Source organism: Hypanus sabinus, chromosome 4, assembly GCF_030144855.1.
Source record: "Hypanus sabinus isolate sHypSab1 chromosome 4, sHypSab1.hap1, whole genome shotgun sequence".
Lineage (NCBI taxonomy): Eukaryota > Metazoa > Chordata > Chondrichthyes > Myliobatiformes > Dasyatidae > Hypanus > Hypanus sabinus.
Genome location: NC_082709.1, coordinates 183,634,945 through 183,659,090, shown reverse-complemented (window position 1 = coordinate 183,659,090; position 24,146 = coordinate 183,634,945). Strand labels below are relative to the sequence as shown.

Below are 24,146 nucleotides of genomic sequence, written 5' to 3'. Positions count from 1 at the left end.
GAGGAAGAGAACAGACAGCAGAATCCTGATCTTCCAGTTGCTGGCATTGTAAATAGTGAAGCCACCCACTACACTACCATACCCTGATTGTTAAGCTAATGCTAAAGTGTTGTAATACTGTTAAGCAAATTAGTACATAGAATGGTAGAGCACGGTACAGATATTTTGCCAGACAGTGTTGTGCCAACCCTTTAACCTACTCCAAAATCAATCAAATGCACTCAGTGGCCATAATTTAATAAAAACCTGTACACCTGCTCGTTAATGCAAATATCTAATCAGCCAGTCATGTGGTAGCAACTCAATGCATGAAAGCATGCAGGCTTGGTCAAGCAGTTCAGTTGTTGCTCAGACCCAACATCACAATGAGGAAGAAATATGGCGTTAGTGACTTTGACCATGTTGGTGCCAGACCGTGTGGTTTGAATATCTCAGAAACCACTAATCTAGGATTTTCACACAAACAGTGTCTAGAATGACAGAGGTCAGAGAAGAATAGCCAGACAGGTTCAAGCTAACAGTTAATACAATGGCATGCTGAACAGCATCTCTGAATTCACAACATGTCGAACCTTGAAGTGGATGGGTTACAGCAGCAGAAGATCACAAATATGTAAACTGTGGATAATCATTTCATTCTGTAATCAAGACCTACTGCAGTTTTTAACTCAGTCCTTCTATTACCAACATTCTGTTATTAAAACCTGTTCTTACTGTAATCATGTTTTTGTGCGATCTTGTCAGCTGAGATTGTAAAAACTGAACCAAATTTCCACCCAGGTAGATCAGCTTTGACCGGTCCGCCATTGTGCACCAGTTATCGTACCGTTGAAGAGTTGAACGTTACTGGTGATTGGCTATAGTGTAGTCGCAGGAAACCTTCTCTGATGATCTTCACTTTGTCGTGGTGGAGAGGCTTGTGAGGGACTGAGATCACGAGAGTGACGCCATCTGAAATTCAGCTCCAGGTAGGATCGCCCATGGCAGTAAGGTCAAGGGGGAGGTTCCACACAAAGAACAATCTAACCAAGATCTCAACGATTGAGCTGTTACAACAGCAGTGAAGGGTCCCCAGTCATCTTGCATTCCATACCACTGGACTCTGATTCCATGCGGTGGCTGCCGCCACACATTAAACAAAGTCGTATACCGGCATTCTCCATTAAGGAATAACCCCTTGTGAGAACATTATACTCAATTCGAGTGACTGCTCTACAAGCTTAGGAAGGGGACTATGCCTGTGCCAAGTACAGCAACACCCAGATCAGGGGTTGCTAACCTGGGCTCCACAGACCCCTTGCTTAATGGTATTGATCCATTGAGTAAAAAAGGTTGGGAAACCCGGATCTTGAGGATTTTATACCTGATTATCAGATTCTTTGCAAGGGCAGAAGATACAAAGTCCTGAAAGCACGTATCATCAGGCTCAAGTACAGCTTCAATCCTACAGTTAAAAGACTATTGAACAGTTCCCTAGTAAAACAAGTTGGATTCTTGACCTCACAATCTGCCCTATTATAATCTTGTATCTAATTGTTTACCTGCACTGTACTTTGTAGCAGTTACACATTATTTTAATGAAGGGTTTCAGCCCGAAACATCAATAATTTATTCCTCTCCAAAGATGCTGCCTGAGTGTCTCCAGCATTTTGTGTGTGTTGCTCTAGGTTTCCAGCATCTGCAGAATCTACTTATTTTGAATTCTTGTCGTTTCACCTTGTGGCACCTCAATGCCTGTCCTAGCATGCAAAGTCAGCTCTAGGGGGCTGGGCAGATGAAATCTACAGTGAGATCCAGCAGCCAGGAAGGTGGAACTGCAACTGCAACGAAGGGCAGGACAAGGCTCAGAAGATGTCATGGTCATCCACTGCAACCAGGCACGTCCCCAGTTTTTGACATTCACTAGTACCACTGGACTTGGACTTCCGAGGTCAAGAGAGCAGAACTGCCCCAGTACTGGCATGGATCCTCCATCCTCAGCACGTTCTCATGAATGGGCCACTTTCTCCACTGGCAGCACATCTCGCCTGCACGACCATACCAATGACAAAATGCACTTTGCTCCGACAGGAACTCCCAAACCCATGTGAGGTACAAAACCCTTCAACCTATGACCTCCACCTTGTTAATCTTTTCATTTGCACTATTTATTTAGTGTGCAATTTATATTTTGCTGTTTTTTTTTATACTATTGCTGATGCAAAATAATGAGATAATAAATTTGATTTTGATCTCAAAACATAAAAACTAGACAACAGTCAAGTTGCACCAACAGTCAGGTGCAACACACACAACATTGGAGGAACTCAGCAGGTCAGGCAGCATCTGTGGAGAATAAATAGTCGACATTTTGGGCAGAGACCCTTCCTCCAGAATTTTGAGTGTGTGTTGCTCAAGATATCCAGCATCTGCAGAATCTGGTGTTTAAGCTTCAGGGCCAATTTGCCCATGACTGCCATCTGCTGGCCAAAACCAGCACAGCAGTACAGGACCGCACAAAAGCTGGAGGAACCCAGTGTGTCAGGCAGCATCTGTGGAGGGAAACCCAGAGTGTGTCACATTTCCCTCCAGAACAGCGGGATCTGGGAATACAGATCCATAATTCCTTAAAAGTTGTGTCACAGGGTCGTAAAGAACACTTCATAGATCAAAGTACTGAGAGCAGAAGTTAGGATATTATGTTGAAGTTGTATTAGGTGAGGCCTAATATGGAGCATTGTGTGTAGTTTTGATCACTAACCTACAGAAAAGATGTAAATCAGATTAAAAACTAAGGAGAAAATTTACAAGGATGTTGCTGGGACTGGATGACCCTAGTTATAACTAAAGATTGATTAGGTTAGAACTTTATTCTCTAGAGCATAGAAAATTGAGGAGAGATTTGAAAAGGGAACATAAAATTATGAAGGGCTGGGACAGGGTTAATGCAAGCAGGCTTTTTCTACTGAGGTTGAGTGAGACTAGAACCGAAGATCATCGCTTCAGGGTGGAAGGTGAAATGTTTAAGGGGAACATGGGGGGAAACTTTTTCACTCGAAGAGTGGTGAGAGTGTGGAACAAACTAGCAGTGCAAGTGGTGGAAGGAGGGCCAATTTTAATATTTCAGAAAAGTTTGGATAGATACATGGATGGGAGGGTATGGAGGGCTATGTTCCCAGTGCAGGTCGATGAGACTAGGCAGTTTAAGTGGTTTGGCACAGACTGGTTGGGCCAAAGAGCCTGTTTCTGTGCTGAGTGTGATAGATGTTTGTGAGTGCACCAAGGCCTGGAGGAGCATTGGTTGTATATATGTACAGTTTGACAACAATGAATTTGAACCTGAATTTGATGGAGATGTACAAGATGATAAGAGGAGTGGATAGCCACAAACGTTTTTCCCCCAGGACTTTTTCCCCTAATATGAGGGGAACTAAAGTTAAGGTGATTGGAAGATTGGGGACTGTCAGATGTAATTTTTTTTTAATACAGAGAGTGGTGGGTTAGTGGAACAACCTGCCAGGGGTGCTGGAAGATACATTAGGGACATTTAGGAAACTCTTAGATAGGCACATGGTGATAGAAAAATGGGGGGTTATGTGGGAGGGAAGAGTTAGAATTATCTCAGAGTAGATTAAAAAGTCGGTAAAACGTTGTGGACTATAGGGCTGTTGCATTCCATTCTATGCACTATGGTCTAAATTATAACCCAAGTTTCTTTGGAGAGCCGAAGGCCTGAATTTTCTTACTTTGAAAATGTGAGCTGAGTCAAAATGCAGCTCTTGCTCGTGGTCAGTCACTGTCCCCTTGTAAGTCACAAGACATTTGCTCTTGCTCTTCACTGCAGGCAGTTTGAAAAAGCGGTAAGTTCCAGAAGCATACTGCACATCTCCTGAAAAAATTAATCACCAGAAGATCAATATTAAAAATTCTAAATAAGTTTATTACCGAAGTACATGTACAGTATATATCCATATACTGCCTTAAGATCTGTTTTCCCGCGGGCATTTACAAAAAACCGAAGAAATACAATAGAATCAATGAAAAAACAACACACAAAGACTGACAACCAACGTGCAAAATAAGACAAAAGGTGCATAAATAAATAGATAGATAGATAAATACTGAGAACATGAGTTGTAGAATCCTTGAAAGTGTTTCTGTAGGTTGTGGAATTAGTTCAGAGTTGAGGTGAGTGAAGTTAGAACATAGAACATTGAATAGTACAGCACAGTACAGGCCCTTCGGCCCACAATATTGTGCCGACCCTTAAACGCTGCCTCCCATATAACCCCCACCTTAAATTCCTCCATATACCTGAATAGTAGTCTCTTAAACTTCACTAGTGTATCTGCCTCCACCACTGACTCAGACAGTGCATTCCACACACCAACCACCCTCTGAGTGAAAAACCTTCCTCTAATATCCCCCTTGAACTTCCCTCCCCTTACCTTAAAGCCATGTCCCCTTGTACTGAGCAGTGGTGCCCTGGGGAAGAGGCACTGGCTGTCCACTCTGTCTATTCCTCTTAATATCTTTTATACCTCTATCATGTATCCTCTCATCCTCCTTCTCTCCAAAGAGTAAAGTCTTAGCTCCCTTATAGCTCCCTGGCAGGATACTTGGTAGTTTGGAGGAGCAGAGGGATCTGGGGGTACATGTCCACAGATCCCTGAAAGTTGCCTCACAGGTAGATAGGGTAGTTAAGAAAGCTTATGGGGTGTTAACTTTCATAAGTCGAGGGATAGAGTTTAAGAGACGCGATGTAATGATGCAGCTCTATAAAACTCTAGTTAGGCCACACTTGGAGTACTGTGTCCAGTTCTGTTCGCCTCAGTATAGGAAGGATGTAGAAGCATTGGAAAGGGTACAGAGGAGATTTACCAGGATGCTGCATGGTTTAGAGAGTATGGATTATGATCAGAGATTAAGGGAGTTAGGGCTTTACTCTTTGGAGAGAAGGAGGATGAGAGAAGACATTATAGAGGTGTACAAGATATTAAGAGGAATAGACAGAGTGGACAGCCAGCGCTTCTTCCCTAGGGCACCACTGCTCAGAACAAGAGGACATAGCTTTAAGGTAAGGGGAGGGAAGTTCAAGGGGGATATTAGAGGAAGGTTTTTCACTTAGAGTGGTTGGTGTGTGGAATGCACTGCCTGAGTCAGTGGTGGAGGCAGATACACTAGTGAAGTTTAAGAGACTGTTAGACAGGTATATGGAGGAATTTAAGGTGGGGGGTTATATGGGAGGCAGGGTTTGAGGGTTGGCACAACATTGTGGGCCGAAGAGCCTGTACTGTTCTGTACTATTCTGTGTTCTATGTTCCTTTAATCTCTGATCATAATGCATACTCTCTGAACCAGGCAGCATCCTGGTAAATCTCCTCTGTACCCTTTCCAATGCTTCCACATCCTTCCTATAGTGAGGCAACCAGAACTGGACACAGTACTCCAAGTGTGGCCTAACCAGAGTTTTATAGAGCTGCATCATTATATCGCAACTCTTAAACTCTATCCCTTGACTGAGGAAACTTTCAGAGACCTGTGGACATGTACCCCCAGATTGCTCTGCTCCTCCACACTACCAAGAGTCCTGCTATTTACTTTGTACTCTGCCTTGGAGTTTGTCCTTCCAAAGTGTACCACCTCACACTACTCCGGGTTGAACTCCATCTGCCACTTCTCAGCCCATTTCTGCATCCTATCAATGTCTTTCTGCAATCTTTGACAATCCCCTACACTATCCACACCAACCCACCCTTCTACCCCCACATCCAGGTCGTTAATAACAATCACGAAAAGTAGAGGTCCCAGAACAGACCTTTGTGGGACACCACTAGTCACAACCCTCCAATCTGAATGTACTCCCTCCACCACGACCCTCTGCTTTCTGCAAGCAAGCCAATTCTGAATCCACCTGGCCAAACTTCCCTGGATCCCATGCCTTCTGACTTTCTGAATAAGCCTACCGTGTGTTATCCACCTTGGTTCAGGAATCTGCTGGTTGAGGGGTAATAACTATTTCTGAACCTTCAGTGTCTAAGACAATGTAAAGTGGACGATATCCAGAGAACTGGGAGCTGGCTGAGTACGAATCGTAAAGTGAAGTGGGAATGAGTTATAGAGAGTAATAAAGGTTTGAGAACGAGAGAGAGAAAAATAGTTGTAGAGAGTAATAGAGGACAAGAATAAGAGAGTAATATAGGTCTGTGAATGAGGCAGAGAGAAATGGAGCTGTAGAGAGCAATAGAGGGCATGTGACAAATTAATCTTATCTTTATTTGTGAATCTTTAATCTCAAATTCTGGATAAGGAGTATGTCACCCTTAGGAATGAGATCCATTGTGAGAATTTTGGGATTGAGTTCCAGAGGGCAATTTGGGATTGGGATAGGGATAGGGAGAGAGGGAGAGAAGGAGAAAAAAGAGAGATGTCCTGAGATTAAAACAATGGGAAAAGAGCAAAAAGCATTTACCAGTCTGCTTGAGAAGTTCTGTCTTCAGAATTTTGATGTGACTGGCAGTGACAAGATAGGGTGTACTGAATCCGATGGCCCTCACCAGGCTGATCAAGTCCTTCCAGTACAGGGCACCTGCCAGTCCCTCCCCTTCCACAAAAACACAGAGAAAAAGTGATGCATTGGGTTAGAACCTATCACATCACACCCACAGCATTCTATGGCGCTGACTGCTAATGAGGTACCTCTCCACTCCAGTCACTGTGGTCACAGAGACATAGAATGGTGCAGCACCAAGACAGGCCTTTCGGCCCACCATATCTGTGCTGCCCAGGGCACCTGTCAACATTAATCTCGTTTACCTGCATTGTGTTCGTATTCTTCAGTGTCTTTGGCAGTTACATGCTTGACTAGTGAGTGTTTCTTCCTCCATCATCTCCACAGTCAGTGTGTTGCAGACTCCAATAGAAAACATGCCTGGCATCAGTCGTCATATAACCCTGACTTGTGATATACACCAGCTGCTCATATGACCATCATATGACCTGCTCCCACGGTTTCATGCAACCCTAATCAGGGGGTGGGGGCTAAGAAGATGCTACACCTTATCCAGGGGTGACCTGCAGGCTAGCAGAGGGAAGGAGTGACTTACCTCTCCTTTAGTAGAGACATATCTCCACCCCACCACTGCACCACTCACTAATTCATTTACTTAGAGATATAGCATGGAACAGCAACTGCGCTGCCCAGCAACCAACCTATTTACATTGACCAATTAACCTACAAACCAGTAATTCTTTGGACTGCGGGAGGAAACTCACGCGGTCACACCAAGATGTACAAAAACATCTCACAGACGGTGTCAGAATTGGACTCTGAACTCTGATGTCTCAAGCTGTAATAGTGACATGCTAACCACTATGCTACCATGGTGCCTGTAGGGCTGAGACGGGTTTGTTCCACTGAGCAGGGATAGCACCAAAGTGAAAACAGAGAGCAAGCTACTGGCAAAGTGAAGGAAGCCTGGAACACCGCCAGAGATGGAGGGTCTTCATTACTGCCCTGAACGCCAGCGTTGAAATAGACATTAAGCAAGTGAGTGTAGGCAAGTGACCAAATCTCCAAATTAGGCCTCACCAACGTCATACACTTGACATATAAACTTGAGTCTTGAACTAAAACCACTCTTTTACAATGGACTTGGCTCTGCTTCTTTTAATTATGTCCTCATGTTAAAACTGCGCTCAATTTGAGTTTTTCTTGTGAATATTGTGTACCTGATGCTACATGCCTGTGATTTCGAGTTCCTTGTTGCACCTGTACATGTTTTTGTGCTTACTACCGCCCATTACGCCACTGGCATTTAGGGCAGTGATGTAAGTCCTCCATCTGACTGTCCTTGGCCATCTTCTCTATTGTGTCCCAGGTATGGTTCAGGTTAGCTTCCTTCATTGGGTCAGTAGCTTCCTCTACTGTCAGTCACGCAAGTCCCGGGTGGGGACTCTGGAATACCATCACACTCAGGTGTAGAAGGATACTTCATTGCTGTTTCCGTAACAGTTTTGTTTTATCTGTCAGTGTTGTTAGCCCTAAGCAGAACCTCTGAACCTGGAGGACCAGTGGACCAGTCTTAGTCTGGCCTCCAGCCAGCCTAGCTCTCCAGGTCATTGAGACAAACAAGCCTCCAAACCATGATAACGTTGTGGTCCACTTGGAGCATGTACTCATGCAGATGTCAAGAAACTCCACTTTGACTTTGACGTCTATAAAACCAACCTCTCCTTATAACTATTACATTACATCTCTGCCCTTATATTCTACACCAGAGCCAATGAAGGCAAGATTCCCATATGCATTCACCACCTTAATGACCTGGGAGTACAGCAGCCTACCCACCCTGGACAATCTTGCTTCTCGATCGAGTTAGGGGGGAAAGGCCAAAGGAGAATTGTGAAGCAGTTTTTTCTTAAAAACTGGTGATGTTAATAACCATGAACACTGTTACACCAGCAGTTAAGAGAAGTCCGGATAAGCACTTGAATCACCTGCGCACAGAGGCTATAGGTTAAGTCAGTTGGGTTCTCGTTGCTTGGTTTGGAAATGGTGGGTCAAATGACTATAAAACCTTAAGATATAGGAACAGAATTAGGCCATTTGGCCCATCCAATCTATGCTGTCATTCCATCATGGCCGATTTATTCCCCCACTTTAGGAAAGAGCCTCTCGACAGATACTTTATCTTTCAATATTTGAAAGCTTTCAGTGAGATCTCCCCCCTATTTTTCCAGCGAGTCCAGGCCTAGAGCCATCAAAAACTCCTAATACATTAATTCTTTCATTCTCATCAACCTCCTCTGGACCCTCTCCTATAACGTTTCTTAGATAAAGGGCCCAAAACTGCTCACAGTCCTCCAAGTGCAAGTTCTAGAGTGATCTGGCATTACATTCTTTCTTTTATATTCTAGTCCTCTCGAAATGAGTGCTAGCATTGCATTTGCCTTCCTCGCCACCGACTCAACCTGCAAGTTCACCTTTACTGAATGGTCTATTTCTATATGTCTCATGCCTTATTATTCTGTGGTAGCTGGAAGTTTCCCAGAGTGTGTCTGGCTATCATTACTGGCAGAGATAAACATCACTGTGCACAGGCTATCTCCTGGTTGTACTGAGTGTTTGAATCTGACATGAGGGTGGGTCATCCCATTGAGTGTGCTCGCCATTCCATCAAGGCTGATTTATTATCCCTCTCAATCCCATTCTTCTGCCTTCTCTCCATAACCTTTGACATCCTTACTCATCACAAACCTATCAACATCCACTTTAAAGTTACCCAATGGCAATGAATTCCACACATTCAACACTCTCTGGCTAAAGAAATTCCTCCTTATCCCTGTTCTAAAGGCATGTCCTGCTATGCTGAGGCTGCACCCTCTGGTCCTAGACACACTCCCCCACTAGCTCGAGTGGGCTGCACAATACGGCCAGCTAACTGTTACCCCAGAGCACAACGTCCTTCTTCAGCTCTTCATTCACAGGCTCACTGGCATACATGTCGCTGAAGTACACTTCTCCGCCTTCCTGCAACACACAAAAGATTCCCCGGGATTTATTTTTCAATTACAATTGAAAAGTATGAGGAATGTAAAGGGTTTCGGGGTCTAAGGCGCTCCTTCCCTCCGCTAGCCTGCTTAGCCCTCGATCAGAGTCATGTGAAGCCGTGGGAGCAGGGGGATCGATGGTCGTATGAGCAGCTGGTGTACACCACGAGTCCTGGTTATTGCCACTACTGATGCCAGGTAGAGAATCTCTGAAGAGTATTGATAATGAACAGGGTCACACGACTCATAAAGACACTGCCCAAAAGAAGGCAAACGTAGAAAAATTTGCCAAGGGCAACCATGGTGATGGATAGGCTATGATCGCACGTAACAAACAAACAAAGAGTGTAAGCACTATTTTTATAATATACTCAATTCTGTAATATCTGATGTTTTATTCACGGGATGTTGTCAGTGAGCATTTACTGCCAATCCTTGGCTGTCCCTGAGGGGTGTTAGCCATCTATTGCCTCAAACTTCACAGTCATTTCATATATTCTTTCCTTGGAAATGTGGAGGAAACCAGAGCACCTGGAGGACTCTGTATAAATTGGGAACAGATGTTCTCAGGGAAATGTATGGCAGAAGTGTGGCAAATGTTCAAGGGATATTTGCGTGGAATTCTGTACAGGTACGTTCCAATGAGACAGGGAAAGGATGGTAGGGTACAGGAACCGTGGTGTACAAAGGCTGTTAAAAATCAAGTCAAGAAGAAAAGCTTACAAAAGAGATCTAGAAGACTATAAGGCTACCAGGAAGGAGCTTAAGAATGAAATTAGGAGAGCCAGAAGGGGGGCCATGAGAAGGCTTGGCGAGCAGGATTAAAGAAAACCCCAGGAAATTCTATAAGTATGTGAAAAGCAAGAAGATGTGAGAGAATAGGACCAATCAAGGGTGACAGTGGAAAAGTGTGTATGAAACTGGAGGAGACAGCTGAAGTACTTAATGAATACTTCCCTTCAGTATTCACTATGGAAAATGATCTTGGCAATTGTAGGGATAACTTACAATGGATTAAAAACCTTGAGCATACAGACGTTAAGAAAGAGGATAAGCTGGAACTTTTGGAAAGCATCAAGTTGGGTAAGTCTCCAGGACCAAACGAGATGTACCCCAGGCTACTGTGGGAGGAGAGGGAGGAGATTGCTGAGCCTCTGGTGATGATTTTTGCATCATCAGTGGGAACAGGGAAAATTACAGAGGATTGGAGGGTTGCGGATGTTGTTCCTTTATTCAAGAAAGGGAGTAAAGATAGCCCAGGAAATTATAGACCAGTGAGTCTAACTTCAGTGGTTGGTAAGTTAATGAAGAAGATCCTGAGAGGCAGGATTTATGAATATTTGGAGAGGCATAATATGATTAGGAATAGTCAACATGGCTTTGTCAATGGCAGGTTGTGCCTTACGAGCCTGATTGAATTTTTTGAGGATGTGACTAAACACATTGATGAAGGTAGAGCAGTAGATGTAGTGTATATGGATTTCAGCAAGGCATTTGACAAGGTACCCCATGCAAGGCTTATTGAGAAAGTAAGGAGGCATGGGATCCAAGGGGACATTGCTTTGTGGATCCAGAATTAGCTTGCCCACAGAAGGCAAAGAGTGTTTGTAGACGGGTCCTATTCTGCATGGAGGTCGGTGACCAGTGGTGTGCCTCAGGGATCTGTTTTGGGATCCCTTCTCTTCGTGATTTTTATAAATTACCTAGACGAGAAAGTGGAGGGATGGGTTAGTAAGTTAGCTGATGACACAAAGGTTGGAGGTGTTGTGGATAGTGTGGAGGACTGTCAGAGGTTACAGCAGGACATTGATAGGATGCAAAACTGGGCTAAGTTCAAACAGATGGAGTTCAATCCAAATAAGTGTGATGTGGTTCATTTTGGTAGGACAAATTTGATGGCTGAATATAGTATTAATGATAAGACTCTTGGCAGTGTGGAGGATCAGAGGGATCTTGGGGTCCGAGTCCATAGGACACTCAAAGCTGCTGCACAGGTTGACTCAGTAGTTAAGAAGGCATACGGTGCACTGGCCTTCATCCACTGTGGGATTGAGTTTAAGAACTGAGAGGTAATGTTGCAGCTATATAGGACCCTGATCAGACCCCACTTGGAGTACTGTGCTCAGTTCTGGTCACCTCACAACAGGAAGGATGTGGAAACTATAGAAAGGGTGCAGAGAATGTTGCCTGGATTGGGGAGCACGCCTTATGAGAATAGGTTGAGTGAACTTGATCTTTTCTCCTTGGAGTGATGGAGGGTGACCTGACAGAGGTGTATAAGATGATGAGAGGCATTGATCATGTGGATAGTCAGAGGCTTTTTCCCCGGGCTGAAATGGCTAGCATGAGAGGGCGCAGTTTTAAGGTGCTTGGAAGTAGGTACAGAGGAGATGTCAGGGGTAAGGTTTTTACGCAGAGAGTGATGAGTATGTGGAATGGGCTGCTGGTGATGGTGGTGGAGGCGGATATGATATGATCTTTTAAGAGACTCCTGGATAGGTACGTGGAGCTTAGAAAAATAAAGGGCTATGAGTAACCCTGGGTATTTCTAAAGTAAGTACATGTTGGGCACAGTATTGTGGGCCGAAGGGCCTGTGTTGTGCTGTGGGGTTTCTATGTTTCTAGGTTTTTACAGGCGACCCAGGTTCAATTATCGTTGCTGCCTGTAAGGAGTTAAATTCTCCCCATGTATGTGTGGGTTTCCTCCCATAGTCCAAAGACAGTATTGTCCTGTGATTAGGCTAGGATTAAATCGGGGGGATTATTGAGCTGTATGGTTTAAAGGGTTGGAGGGGCCTGTTCCATGCCATATCTCGATAGATAAGTAAATAAACATGGAATGCAGCCCTAATCTATATTCTATGGGCTGTATTCTAACTTCACAATTTAACACACAGATAACGATCCCCACTGTGCCATTTCAATTCATACTATCACACACATTCCCCTTGTTCTACACACCACACTCTCACCTTCCCTCCTCCTAAAACCTACATACATCTCTCTCTTTCTCTCTTCCCATTTCTGATGAAGGGTCACAGACTAGCATCGATAATTATTTCTCTTCCTACAGATGCTGCCTTATCGGCTGAAATTTTCTGTGAAACTTTGTTTTTATCTCAGATTTCCAGCATCTGCATGTTTTTTTTTTCACCCTCCTTTGTAAGCCCAGTCAAATTAAGTATAGTTTTGGACAGGGTGAATTGAAAAGTAGTTATCATTCCCATCAGGCTCAAGCTATTTACACCCATCTGGGACCACAAAGGTAGGTCAGGGTGCAAACCCTCAATCTCATTGGTCCAATACAGAACTTGATGCATAGTGCGTTCGATCACAGTGGTTTCTACAGGGTCAACTAAAGGTGCTATTGTCCCTTATAATCATATCTTTCATAATCGCAAGACCTTGTTGGACACTGAGAACTTACTGCAGGTCTACCCCATCAGGAAAGTTGTTCACAAACAAGGGAAAATCTGCAGATGCTGGAAATCCAAGCAACCCACACCAGAAGCTGAAGGAACTCAGCAGGCCAGGGAAAAGAGAGCAGCAGAGAAACTGAAAGATCTGGACTTGATGCGGATCATGCTGCTGCCTCTGTCACAGTAGCGACAGAGGAGTCGGTGTGGGAAGGAGACGTGCAGACTAACAGCGAGCTTAGTTGCTTTTCTAGTGATCACAAGACCCTACTGGACATTGTTAATGTGGAAGGGTGCAAATCGGATTCAGTGACTTATTAGCGAACAGCAGGGCCTGGGCTGTAGTGAGGACTGGGTCTCAGGATGCAGTGTTGCCAAGGAGGGAGAATGGGAATCGGTGCACTCCACCAGAGGTGGTGTGGCATGGCGTCCGGGTGAGAGTCGGTGCTGCCCCCAGTGTTCGCTTGGCAGAAGACAAGCTGCAGTGTGTTCATCTGCAGAATTCTCCAGCATTCACGGACTCAGGGTTTTGCATGATATTTTTTTGTGTGTGACTGTATTTTATTGATATCTTGTGTGTGCCTTGTGCTCAGTGTGATTGCCAGCACTGTGTTTTGCACCTTGGCCCCAGAGTAAAGCTGTTTCATTGGGCTGTATTCACGGCAGAATAACAATTAAACTTGAATTTGAGAAAAAAAGACTAATATTATTAAAATTAAACTGACCTTAAGGATACGGTAAGCTTCCTCAAAGACTGCCTTTTTGTCTGGGCACAAGCAGATGACGCAGTTTGAGCTGACGGGAAATGTGAACAATCTTATTAGACGGTTAAAGATTCTCTTATACAGATAGAAACAGACCATACAGATACTGAATCCATCAACTCTAACCAGATTCAGATTGGGATTTATTACCTCCTCCCTCATATCCATTCAGGGCCCCAAACAGTCCTTCCAGGTGAGTCAACACTTCACCTGCAAATCTGCTGGGGTCGTCCACTGTGTCCAGTGCTCCCGATGCGGCCTCCTTTGCTTTGGTGAGACCCGTCGTAAATCGGGGGACCACTTTATAGAGCACTGCTGCTCCATCTGCCAAAAGCCAAACTTCACGGTGGCCAAACATCTTAATTTCCATTCTCATTCCGACACGTCAGTCCACGGCCTCCTCTTGTGCCACGATGAGGCCACCCTCAGGGTGGGGGAGCCACACCTTATTTTCCATCTGGGTAGCCTCCAACCTGATGGCATAAATATTGATTTCTACTTCTGGTAAAAATTTTCCCTCCCCCTCTCCTCTTCTTCTATTCCCCCACTCTGGCCTCTTACCTCTTCTCACCTGCCTATCACCACCTCCTGGGTCCCCTCCTCCTCCTCTTTTTCCAATGGTCCACTCTCCTCTCTCATTAGATTCCTTCTCCTCCAGCCCTTTTCCTTTCCCACCTGCCTGGCTTCACCCATCACCATCCAGCTATCTTCTTTCCCCTCCCCACACCTTTTATTCTGTCTTCTCCCCCCTTCCATTCCAGTCCTGATGAAGGGCCTCAGCCCGAAGCATCAACTGTTTGTTCATTTCCATAGATGCTGCCTGACCTGCTGTGTTTCGCTGGTATTTCGCATGCACTGCGACAGATATATTTCACACGTGTACATGGAAACATAGAGTGAAATGCATCGTTTGTGTTAACAACTAGCACATCCTGAGGAAGGCAGTTTATTTCCCATCACACGTCACCCTCTCTCAATTTCCTCTCGAGATCTCAACCACTGCCAGCTCCCCAGTTCGCACCCTCCTCTCTTCCCAACCCTGACATTGTTACCAATCGTCCCTCCACTAGAGCTACCCCCTCTCTTTCTATACTAACCCGACCCAGGCTCCCTCAGTTCCTGGTTAACAATGAATCGATTTTAATATCCTCATCTTTGCTTTGTTTCTATCTGTATAAATAACCGAGGTTGCCATAGTGTTCCTGTTTGATACACAGACACAACATGGTAACAGGCCCTTCAGCCTAACAAGCCCACAACGCCTAATTACACCCATGTGACCCACTAATCTACAAACCCTTATGTCTTCGGAAAGTGGGAGGAAACTAGCACCCAAAGAATGTGAAAGCTCTTTACAGACAGCGACAGAATTGAACCCAGGTTGTTGGCGCTATGAGAGAGTTACACTAACCTCTATGCTACTATGCCACCAGGAGATTCCTATGGTCCACAGCAGTTTCCCATTGGTTCTTATTGTTAGACATTGAGTCACATGGCACAGAAACAAGGGTTTCAACTCAACAGCCCATCCAACACTCATTTACACTCATCATCTCTTCCAATGAACTTACCTAACCCAAAGGGACAATGTCAATGTGTTGCCCTTAAGGCATTTATTTAGCTTTATTACATTCTCGCTTTAGTAATTAGTTTGAAATTATTTTCTAGTTGCAGTTGTTGAAGGTAAATTTATTATCTGTGATATATCGCAGTATGTGATGACTTCACACCCGGTTTCGCCACATCTTGCGGGTAAATACCGGTTTGGAGAAACGGGAAGGTGGGGGCATGTGTGTGCAGGATCAGCATGAGAAAAGTTCTATTTCTACGCACTAAGAAACACCATAGAAGCAACGCCTTTTCACCATACGTTAATGTGGAAGAGTGAACAGTAAACGGTTAATCTTACTGCGATCCTGTCCTCATTGGCTATGGTTTAACTTGGTGTTTAGTTCAGAGTTTCTACACCTTGCACAAGAACACTATAGTCATCATCATTATTTTGTGCCTTGTCGTGTGATGGAGGCAATCATCGTCTTTGACTACGATTGTTCTTGGCAATGTTTTTTTACTGAAGTCGCTTGTCATTGCCTTCTGCTGGGTATGGGTGGCAGTGTGGAGATACGTCTCTACCAAAGGAGGTGTAAGGCGCTCCTTCAGGTCACCCTTGGGCAAGGTGTAAACACCTGCTTCACATCTGCCACCAACCCCCCCCCACCACCACCGATCATGGTCATGTGAAGCCATGGGAGCAGGTAGTGGATGGTCGTATGAGCAGCTGGTGCACATCACAAGCCCTGGTTATGTGACCACTGATGCCAGGCAGACAATCTCTGAAGAGTATTGATAAAGGCTGGGGTCACCCGTCTCATAAAGACACTGCCCAGAAGGCAGCAATGACAAACTACTTCTGTAGAAATTTGTAACTTTTAAGAGAATTTTAGACAGCTATATGGATAAGAGAGGTAGGGAGGCTATTGTCCAGGGGCACATAGGTGGGATGAAGCATGGATGAGGTGGGCCGAATGGCTAGTTTCCGTGAGCATGCAAACTCCACACAGATAGCACTGGAGATGTCAGGCACTTGTTGAGCCGCTGTGCTATCCAAGAGTGCCAACTGCGAACTCTCTCTCTCTCTTTCTATAGAGAGAGAGAGAGAGAGAGAGTGAGAGAGCTAGATAGATGTGTACACAGACATTGCTCGATCCACTGTTTCTCCAGCATGCTATGTCGAACCTGGGAATGTGTGCCAACACCTGCGGGCAGCCCTCGACACATCCTTGGGTTTTTTTGGTATTAGCATAGTAGTTAGTGCCACACTGTTACTGATTGAGGCATTCTAGAGTTCAATTCCGGCGCTGTTCTGTGTGGAGTCTCTCGAGTCATCGCCATAGAATGCATGGGTTTTCCCTGGGTGCTCCAGTTTCCTCCCACAGTCCATAACCACACTAAGTAGGGTAATTGGTGGTTGTACTTGTCCCATGATTCGGTTAGGGTTAATCAGGTCGAGGGGTTACTAGGACAGCATGGTCTGGAGAGCTGAAAGGGCCTACTCTGCACTGTTTTGCTAAATACACAGACACTTGTCACCGTATCAACATACGCAAAATGCTGGAGGAACTCAGCAGGCCAGGCTGCATCTATGGAAGTGAATAAACAGTCAACATTTCAGGCCAAAGTGCTCCATCAGAACATTTTAGATGTACTGTACATGTGATAAATGAATGGATTTGAACCTGATTGTTGACTCTGATCAGGGTCTCAGCACGTGCAAAGAAAATGGATAATTGAAGATACTGGGTCATCCACCAATGGTCCATGAAACCACTATAACATGTCAGTCATTACATTCAAGGAAGGGATGACCGAAGTATTAAGCAGCTCTATTATAGAATGTAATTGACTAGTTCTGAACAGCACTTACATTAACAAATCAAAACTGTTGTACGGAATACCAGCTTCTCCCAGCTTTTCAATATATCCCTGGACAAATTCAGTGTTTGCTTCCTTGTATCCAAACTTCTCCTGATGATACGGAACATACTTGCGTGAGAGTTGGATCTGAAACAAAACCGGATGTGGAAAATAGAGACAGTTAGATACAGAGTGAAGCTCCCTCTACACTGTCCTGTCAGACACTCCCAGAGCAGGGAAAGTTAGATACAGATTAAACCCCATCTGCAAGAACTTTAGGCCCATCTACATTGATCCCATTTGCTTCCATCAGGATCATGTCCTTATGTTCTTTAAGTGCCTTAAGGTTGTCATAGCTGGAAGCGAAGAAGCGGGGAAAATGGGGATAAGCTCCCACTACATAATAAATGCTCCCAATGGCATGCATCTGAAATATCCTCTGCCAAACAAGTCCAGCTCTTGGCCTTCACGTGTGGCTTAGCTACTAAGCCCAGTGGAACCATTTTGACTGACAGAAGGTGCAAAGATGGGTAACTGGCTCCTTAAATCTAATCGCTTTCACTCAAGGTACATAGGGCTCATCAGCCATTGTTGGCAGCTAATGTAGGAGATGGAAAACTCTGATCTCAAACCTTCGCTGCCTTGTGGCTATACCCACTCAAGGAGAAGGCTTCAGGAGTAAACCCTCAGGAAAAATCCAGAGATAGAGTCCCTCAGGCAGTCGTACATGGAGTTCAACGCTGACTGGCATCTCCTGTGAATCCACTAATGCCAAACTGTATCAGTCTCTGCCATTCATTTAGATTTACCAGCTGTGTGCAGAGGCAGAGCCTGCTACATGAGCAACAGCTTGCTCTCCATATCGTACTGTCCTGACTTGTGTATCACGTAGACATCTGGGATGCAACAACCACAGTCGACCTCAACCAACAAAGGGCCTCATCGAAGACTAAATGTCATCATGTACAAACCTGAGATTCATCTTCCTGTGGGCGCATACTCAGCAGATCTCTAATAGGTTCAGTGAAAGATCAACCAGCTTGCAGAAGACAATGAACTGCATAAATGCAAATATAAATGTAACTCCCTGGAAAAGGTTTCACTGCTTACATAATGGTCGGTAGAAGCAGTGTTTGGGCTATGCTTGGAGATAACGGGTGCTTTGGAATGTGAGCTGGGTCCTTTGGCAGGAGATGAAGAGGGAAGACGCCAGAGAGAACCGGTTGTAGGATTTGACCCAGTGGAGGACCATGACTCAATGGAGCAAGGTGCCGCAGTCGATTGAGGATTGATGAATAAATTTGACTTCTGGAAGTGTTCAGCTCCATCTTGTGCACATTTGACTGTTTAATTATAATAGGCTCTTTTTGTTTTTTTCTTTCTTTTCTTTACTAACCCCTAAGTTAAAGTTCATATATATAATTCCATTGATCATATGCAGTGTGCTGTCTGTTATTTCTTGGCACTGAGTTGTAACAGGGTTGCAAATTGCACAGCGTCCACACAAACCGGGGTTTGGGGTAGGAGAGTCGTCTTAGTCTCATAGGTTTGGCAGGACCGGAGTGTGTATTCCCTAGATTTAGACAGCCAAGAAGCCAGTGGGTTTCATAAATAAACAGCAATAAAAAATGAGAACATGAGATAGAGATAGAGCATCCTTTAAAGTGAGATCATTGGTTGTGGGAACATTTCAATGATGGTGCAAGTGAAGTTGAGTGTCATTATCAATTTTTGTTCAAGAGCCTAATGGTTGAGGGGTAGTAACTGTTCTTGAACCTGGCAGCATGCCTCCTGAGGCTATTGCTCCTTTTACTTAATGGCAACAGTGAGAAAAGAGCATGACCTGGGTGATGGGGATCTTGGGATCTCTGATGATGGATGCTGCTTTCCTACGACAGTGTTTCTTATCAGTGTGCTCAAGGGGTGGGACAGCTTTACTGTACCATATGCACTAATTTTGTGTGCTTGCACTGCAAATAAGTTTAGGTTCAGCTGTGATGCTGTCCAGAGTTGAACAGGGCCACAGAACTGGAATCGTCACTTTAAGCGAGCCAACCAAGGCTGAACAGAGATTGAATTACTAGCTGCCATGCTTTGGCCCTCTCACTCAAATGTTCAAACATTCAAAGTGTTTCTATGATTAAAGTATGTGTACGTTCCATACTCTACCATGTTTCATTTTCTTGCAAGCATTCACAATGGAGCAAAGAAATACAATAGAATTAATGAAAAATACACACAAAGGTTGACAAGCAACCAAAGTGTAAAAGAAGGCAAGCTCCGCAAATAAATAAATAATACTGAGAAAATGTGATGTGGAGTCCTTGAAAGTGAATCTATAGCAGGGATTCCCAACCGCGTTTATAGATTGACCCAATACCATTGAGCAATGGACCCCAGGTTGGAAACCCCTGTTATAGGCTGTGGAATCAGTTCAGTGTTGGGGTGAGTGAAATTAGCCACACTGTTTCAGGAACTTGATAGCTGAAGGGTACTAATTGTTCCTGAACCTGGTGGTGGGGGTCCTGAGGCTCCTGTACTTTACCTATCCATATCCCCTTTGTATCCTTCTTGATACATTCTCCTTTTATTCCCATGTCATTATCCCACCCTTCATCTAATAGTTGTTGCTGATCTCCCCAATACATCTTCAGAGAACTCTAAGATTTTGGAGATACACGATTGTCCTTTTATGAATCCATATTGATTCTGTTCAGTTTTATTATGGTTAGGATTGAATGGAAAATATGGGCAGCAAATAAAATCAAAGGACAAACCAGGGAATAAAACCAAAGAAATATTCCTCCAGGTGCCCTGACGGGCATTAAATGCAGCTTGAACAATCAATCTAAACTCAGCCATGGATGTTCTCAAGCCTGACTGTGAAAGGAGGAGGGTTGAGCATGGGATGAACAACCCCATCCCTTAAAAACCCAGAGGTACAGAAAGGCCAACAGAAGCTCCAAAGACCTCATCCCTGGGAGCAGAAGGAGCTTCGGAAGATGTGCTAAACCTGGAGATAACATGAAAGATTGGTCTAGGACAGAGGACTCTAGCGAGCTGCTATCAGTGGCCTATGCCGCAGCAGGGCTTAAGTAGGTAAGAACAATCCACCTGTTGACTTACTTGTTCATCAGTCATGTCCACTCCTGTCACATGACCAAGGGGTCCCACTAACTTGCTCAGGACATAACAGTCACGGCCACTCCCACTGCCCAGATCCAACACGTGACATCCTTCCAAGCTCTCTGGGACCACAAGACCACATCCAAAGTATCTGGAAAATGAGCAACGATTTGGTAGTTTCAGATATGGCATAGTGGCAATGAAGAAAATTCCAGAGTCAAGTTTATTATCACTGACATGTGTCGAGAAATTTGTTGTTTTGCGACAGCAGCACATTGCAATATATAAAAAGTTATAATAAATTATAATAGATAGATAGATAGATAAATAAATAAATAAATAAATAAATAAATAAATAAGTGGAGCAAAAAGTGTTCATGGGTTCATCGTCCATTCAGAAATCAGAAGGCAGCAGCAAGATGAGAATATGGCCTGGCTGGTGGGGTCTATGATGATGGATGATGCTTTCCCACGACAATGCTCCATGTAGTTGTGCTCCATTGTAGGAAGGGCTTTACCCATGATGGACTACGCTGTATCCACTACTTCTTGTAGGATTTTTCATTTAAGGGCACTGGTGTTTCCAAACCAGGCTGTGATGCAGCCAGTCAACATACTCTCCATCACACATCTATAAAAGTTAGTCAAAGTTATAGGTGTCATGCTGAATTTTTACAAACTCCTAAGGAAGTACCGACACTGTCATGGCGCTGGGCCCAGGACAGGTCCTCTAAAATGAATTTAAAGTTACTGACCTCTCCACCTCCGATACCCAGATGAGTGCTGGCTCATGGACCTCTGATTTCCTAATCCTGGTCAATATTCAGCTCCCAGGTCTTGTTTACATTGAATAAGTAGTTTTTCTGGCTTCTACCTCGTTCGTCTCCAGTCCTGACGAAGGGTCACAGCACAAAACGCCAGCTGTTTATTCCTCTCCATAGCTGCAGACTGACCCACTGAGTTCCTCCAGCATTTTGCTCTGGATTTTCTGCAGAATCTCTCTATTAATCAGACCACTGTCTCCTAGACTAGAACCTTTAACCACACCAACATCTCCCCAACTGGGTTTATTAACCAAATCGCCATAATAACCAGACTGATCCCAACACCTGGATCGCAATCCACTGGCTGCTAGCACTAACCAATCATCTCACAGACTCGTTCCATTAACCTGTCCACTAGAACATATCTATAAGACATATGATCATAAAGCATAGGCAGAGAATTAGGCCATTCAGTTCATCGTGTCTGCTCTGTCATCAGATCATGGCCGATTTATTTTCCCCTCTCAACCCCATTCTCCTGCCTTTTCTTCATAACCACTGAACCCTTACTAGTCAAGAACCTTTCAACCTCCACTTTAAATATATCCAACAACTTGATCTACAGAGCCATGGATTCACCACTTGAAAAATTCCTCCTAATTTCTTTTCTAAAGGGGCATTTAGACAGTTTGCACCCAGCTGAAGGTAAAAACCAACTCCCATAAGACCATAATACCATTAGACGTAAGAGCAGAATTAGAGCAGAAATCGAGTCTGCTCCACCTATTGATCAAAGCTGATTTATCTTCCCGTCAACCCCATTCTCCTGCCTTCTCCCGTAACTATCTAGCAGAAAAAAATGCTGGGCATCCAGGAGATGGTGTTAACTCTCAATAGAAACACACTACCACTATGGTCTGTAACCTCATGACCCAATATATCCCTCACTCTCAAAGCAGGGGATTAGTCCTGGTGTAGTGTGGAAGGACATGTAAGGAGCAGAACCACTGAAGCTGTAATACATTATTGCTGATGTACTAAAGAGCAAAATCAGCATGTGAAAGAGAGAGCTAATCAATCTCATATTCAACTGATTAGATTGAATCTCTACTGTACAGTCATGATGGACGATGGCGATGGATGTTCACCTTCCAGGTCCAAATGGTTCATTGCCAACCTCAGCTTTTCAGCACAACAGCAGAAACTGCAAAGACAAGAGATTCTGCTGACGCTGGAAACGAAAGTAGCACCCACAAAATGCTGGAGGAATGCAGCAGGAATAAAAATTCAATGATCCAAGCTGAGGCACTTCTTCAGGACAGCAGACACTATCTAATGTTCAAAGGTCTATTGTCAAATAAGTTAAATTCCAAGGTTCAAACGTCTGTTGCTCATTAAGATAAACTTATAACTGGCACACTTTGCTCAATCACATTGGCCTTACTAAACACGCCATCAGCTTGGTCTGATAGACGTACATAAGAACATAGAACACACGGTAGAACATTACAGCACACTACAGGCCCTTTGGCCCACACTGTTGTGGGCCAATACTAACCTACTGAGTCAATACTAACCTACTCTAAGATCAATCCATATCAATCTTCCCTCCATTGTTAAGAGTCCCTTAAATCTCCTAATGTATTGATTTCTACCACCAGGCCTGGCAGTGCATTTCATGCACCCACCATTCTCTGTGTAAAAAACTTATCTCTGGCAACTCCTCTATACGTTCCTCCAATCATCTTAAAATTAGGTCCTCATGTATTAGCCACTTTAACCCTGGGATAAAGTCGCTGGCTGTTCACTTGATCAATGCCTCCTCTATCAAGTCACCTCTTATCCTTGATCCAAAGAAAAAAGGCCCAGCTTGCTCAGCCTATCCATTCTGCTGCCTTTTCCCCATGATCCTCAACACCTTCACTGATCAGGAACCTATCAATCTCTGTCTTAAATACAACCAGTGACTTGGCCTCCACAGCCCTTAGTGACAGCGAATTTCACAGATTCACCACTCTGGCTGTAAAAAATCCTTCTAAGTTTTAAAGGGAGGTCCCTTTATTCTGAGGCTATGTCCTCATATACTCGACTCTCCACATCCAGTCTACCTAGGCTTTTCAGTACTTAATAGGTTTTCATGAGATCTGCCCCCATCCCTCTAAACTCCAACCATGCCGAGAGTCATCAAATGTTTCTCATAGTTTAACTCTTTCATTCCCATGATCATTCTTGTCAACCTCCTCTGGCCCTTCTCCAGGCCCAGCACATCCTCTCTTAAATATGGAGCCTAAAACTGCTCCTGATTCTCCCAAGTATACATCCACCAGTGCTTTAAAAAGCCTTAGCATTACATCCTTGCTTTTATATTCTAGTCGCCTTGAAATGACTACTAAAATTGCATTTGCCTTCCATACCATCGATCCAATCTACAAGATAAGAGAATCAAGGACTCCTAAATCCATCTGCACCTCTGATTTCTGAAATCGCTCCCCATTTCTCTCCCCAACAGTATGGCATAGCAGGGTTTGAGAGAGCAAATGGCCTTGCGCTGCTCCTAATAAGAGGAGATAATACAGGCCCTTCTGACCATCTAAACCATGCTGAACTGTTATTCTGTCTCGATCCATTGACCCACACCTGGACTATAGCCCTCCATACCTCTCCCATCAATATATCTATCGAAATTTCTCTTAAATGTTGCAATTGAACCAACTTCTGTTGGCAGCTTGTTCCACACTCTGAGTGAACAAGTTCCCCTTCAGGTTCTCTTTAAACATTTCACTTTTCACCCTTAACATACGACCCCTAGTTCGAGTCTTGGCCAACCTTAGTGGGAAAAGCTTGCTTGCATTTACCCTGTCTAAACCCCTCATAATTTTGTATATATCTATTAAATCTCCCCTCTTCCTCCTACACTCCAGGGAATAGTTACAATTTAGGGCAGCACAGTAGCATAACAGTTAGTGCATCGCTATAAAATGCCAGCAACTGGGGTTCAATTCCTGCCACTGTCTGTAAGGAGTTTGTACATTTTTAGTGTGACCACATGGGTTTCCTCCAGGTGCTCTGGTTTCCTCCCACATTCAAAAGAGGTTAACAGGTTAATTGGTCACACAAGTGTAATTGGGCAG

The 24,146-nt window shown here is 44.2% G+C and overlaps 1 protein-coding gene and 1 long non-coding RNA gene across 3 annotated transcripts in view; one reads left to right on the top strand and one right to left on the bottom strand.

Annotated features, from left to right (window-relative positions):
* Positions 1-24,146, top strand: part of LOC132393561 (uncharacterized) — a 43,325-nt gene that overhangs the window by 9,639 nt on the left and 9,540 nt on the right. The window lies entirely within an intron of this gene.
* The window catches only part of zgc:153372 (uncharacterized protein LOC767695 homolog), a 34,118-nt gene that overhangs the window by 4,764 nt on the left and 5,208 nt on the right, over positions 1-24,146 (bottom strand). The window contains exons 3-8 of one of the 2 annotated variants that reach the window (XM_059968979.1): positions 20,252-20,402; positions 17,136-17,272; positions 13,673-13,742; positions 9,430-9,511; positions 6,452-6,583; positions 3,726-3,868 (exon numbers count right to left, since the gene is read on the bottom strand). In XM_059968979.1, the coding sequence (XP_059824962.1) occupies positions 3,726-3,868; positions 6,452-6,583; positions 9,430-9,511; positions 13,673-13,742; positions 17,136-17,272; positions 20,252-20,402 (715 nt within the window). The remainder of the gene's footprint in view (positions 1-3,725; positions 3,869-6,451; positions 6,584-9,429; positions 9,512-13,672; positions 13,743-17,135; positions 17,273-20,251; positions 20,403-24,146) is intronic. The other variant, XM_059968980.1, reaches the window with a different exon arrangement.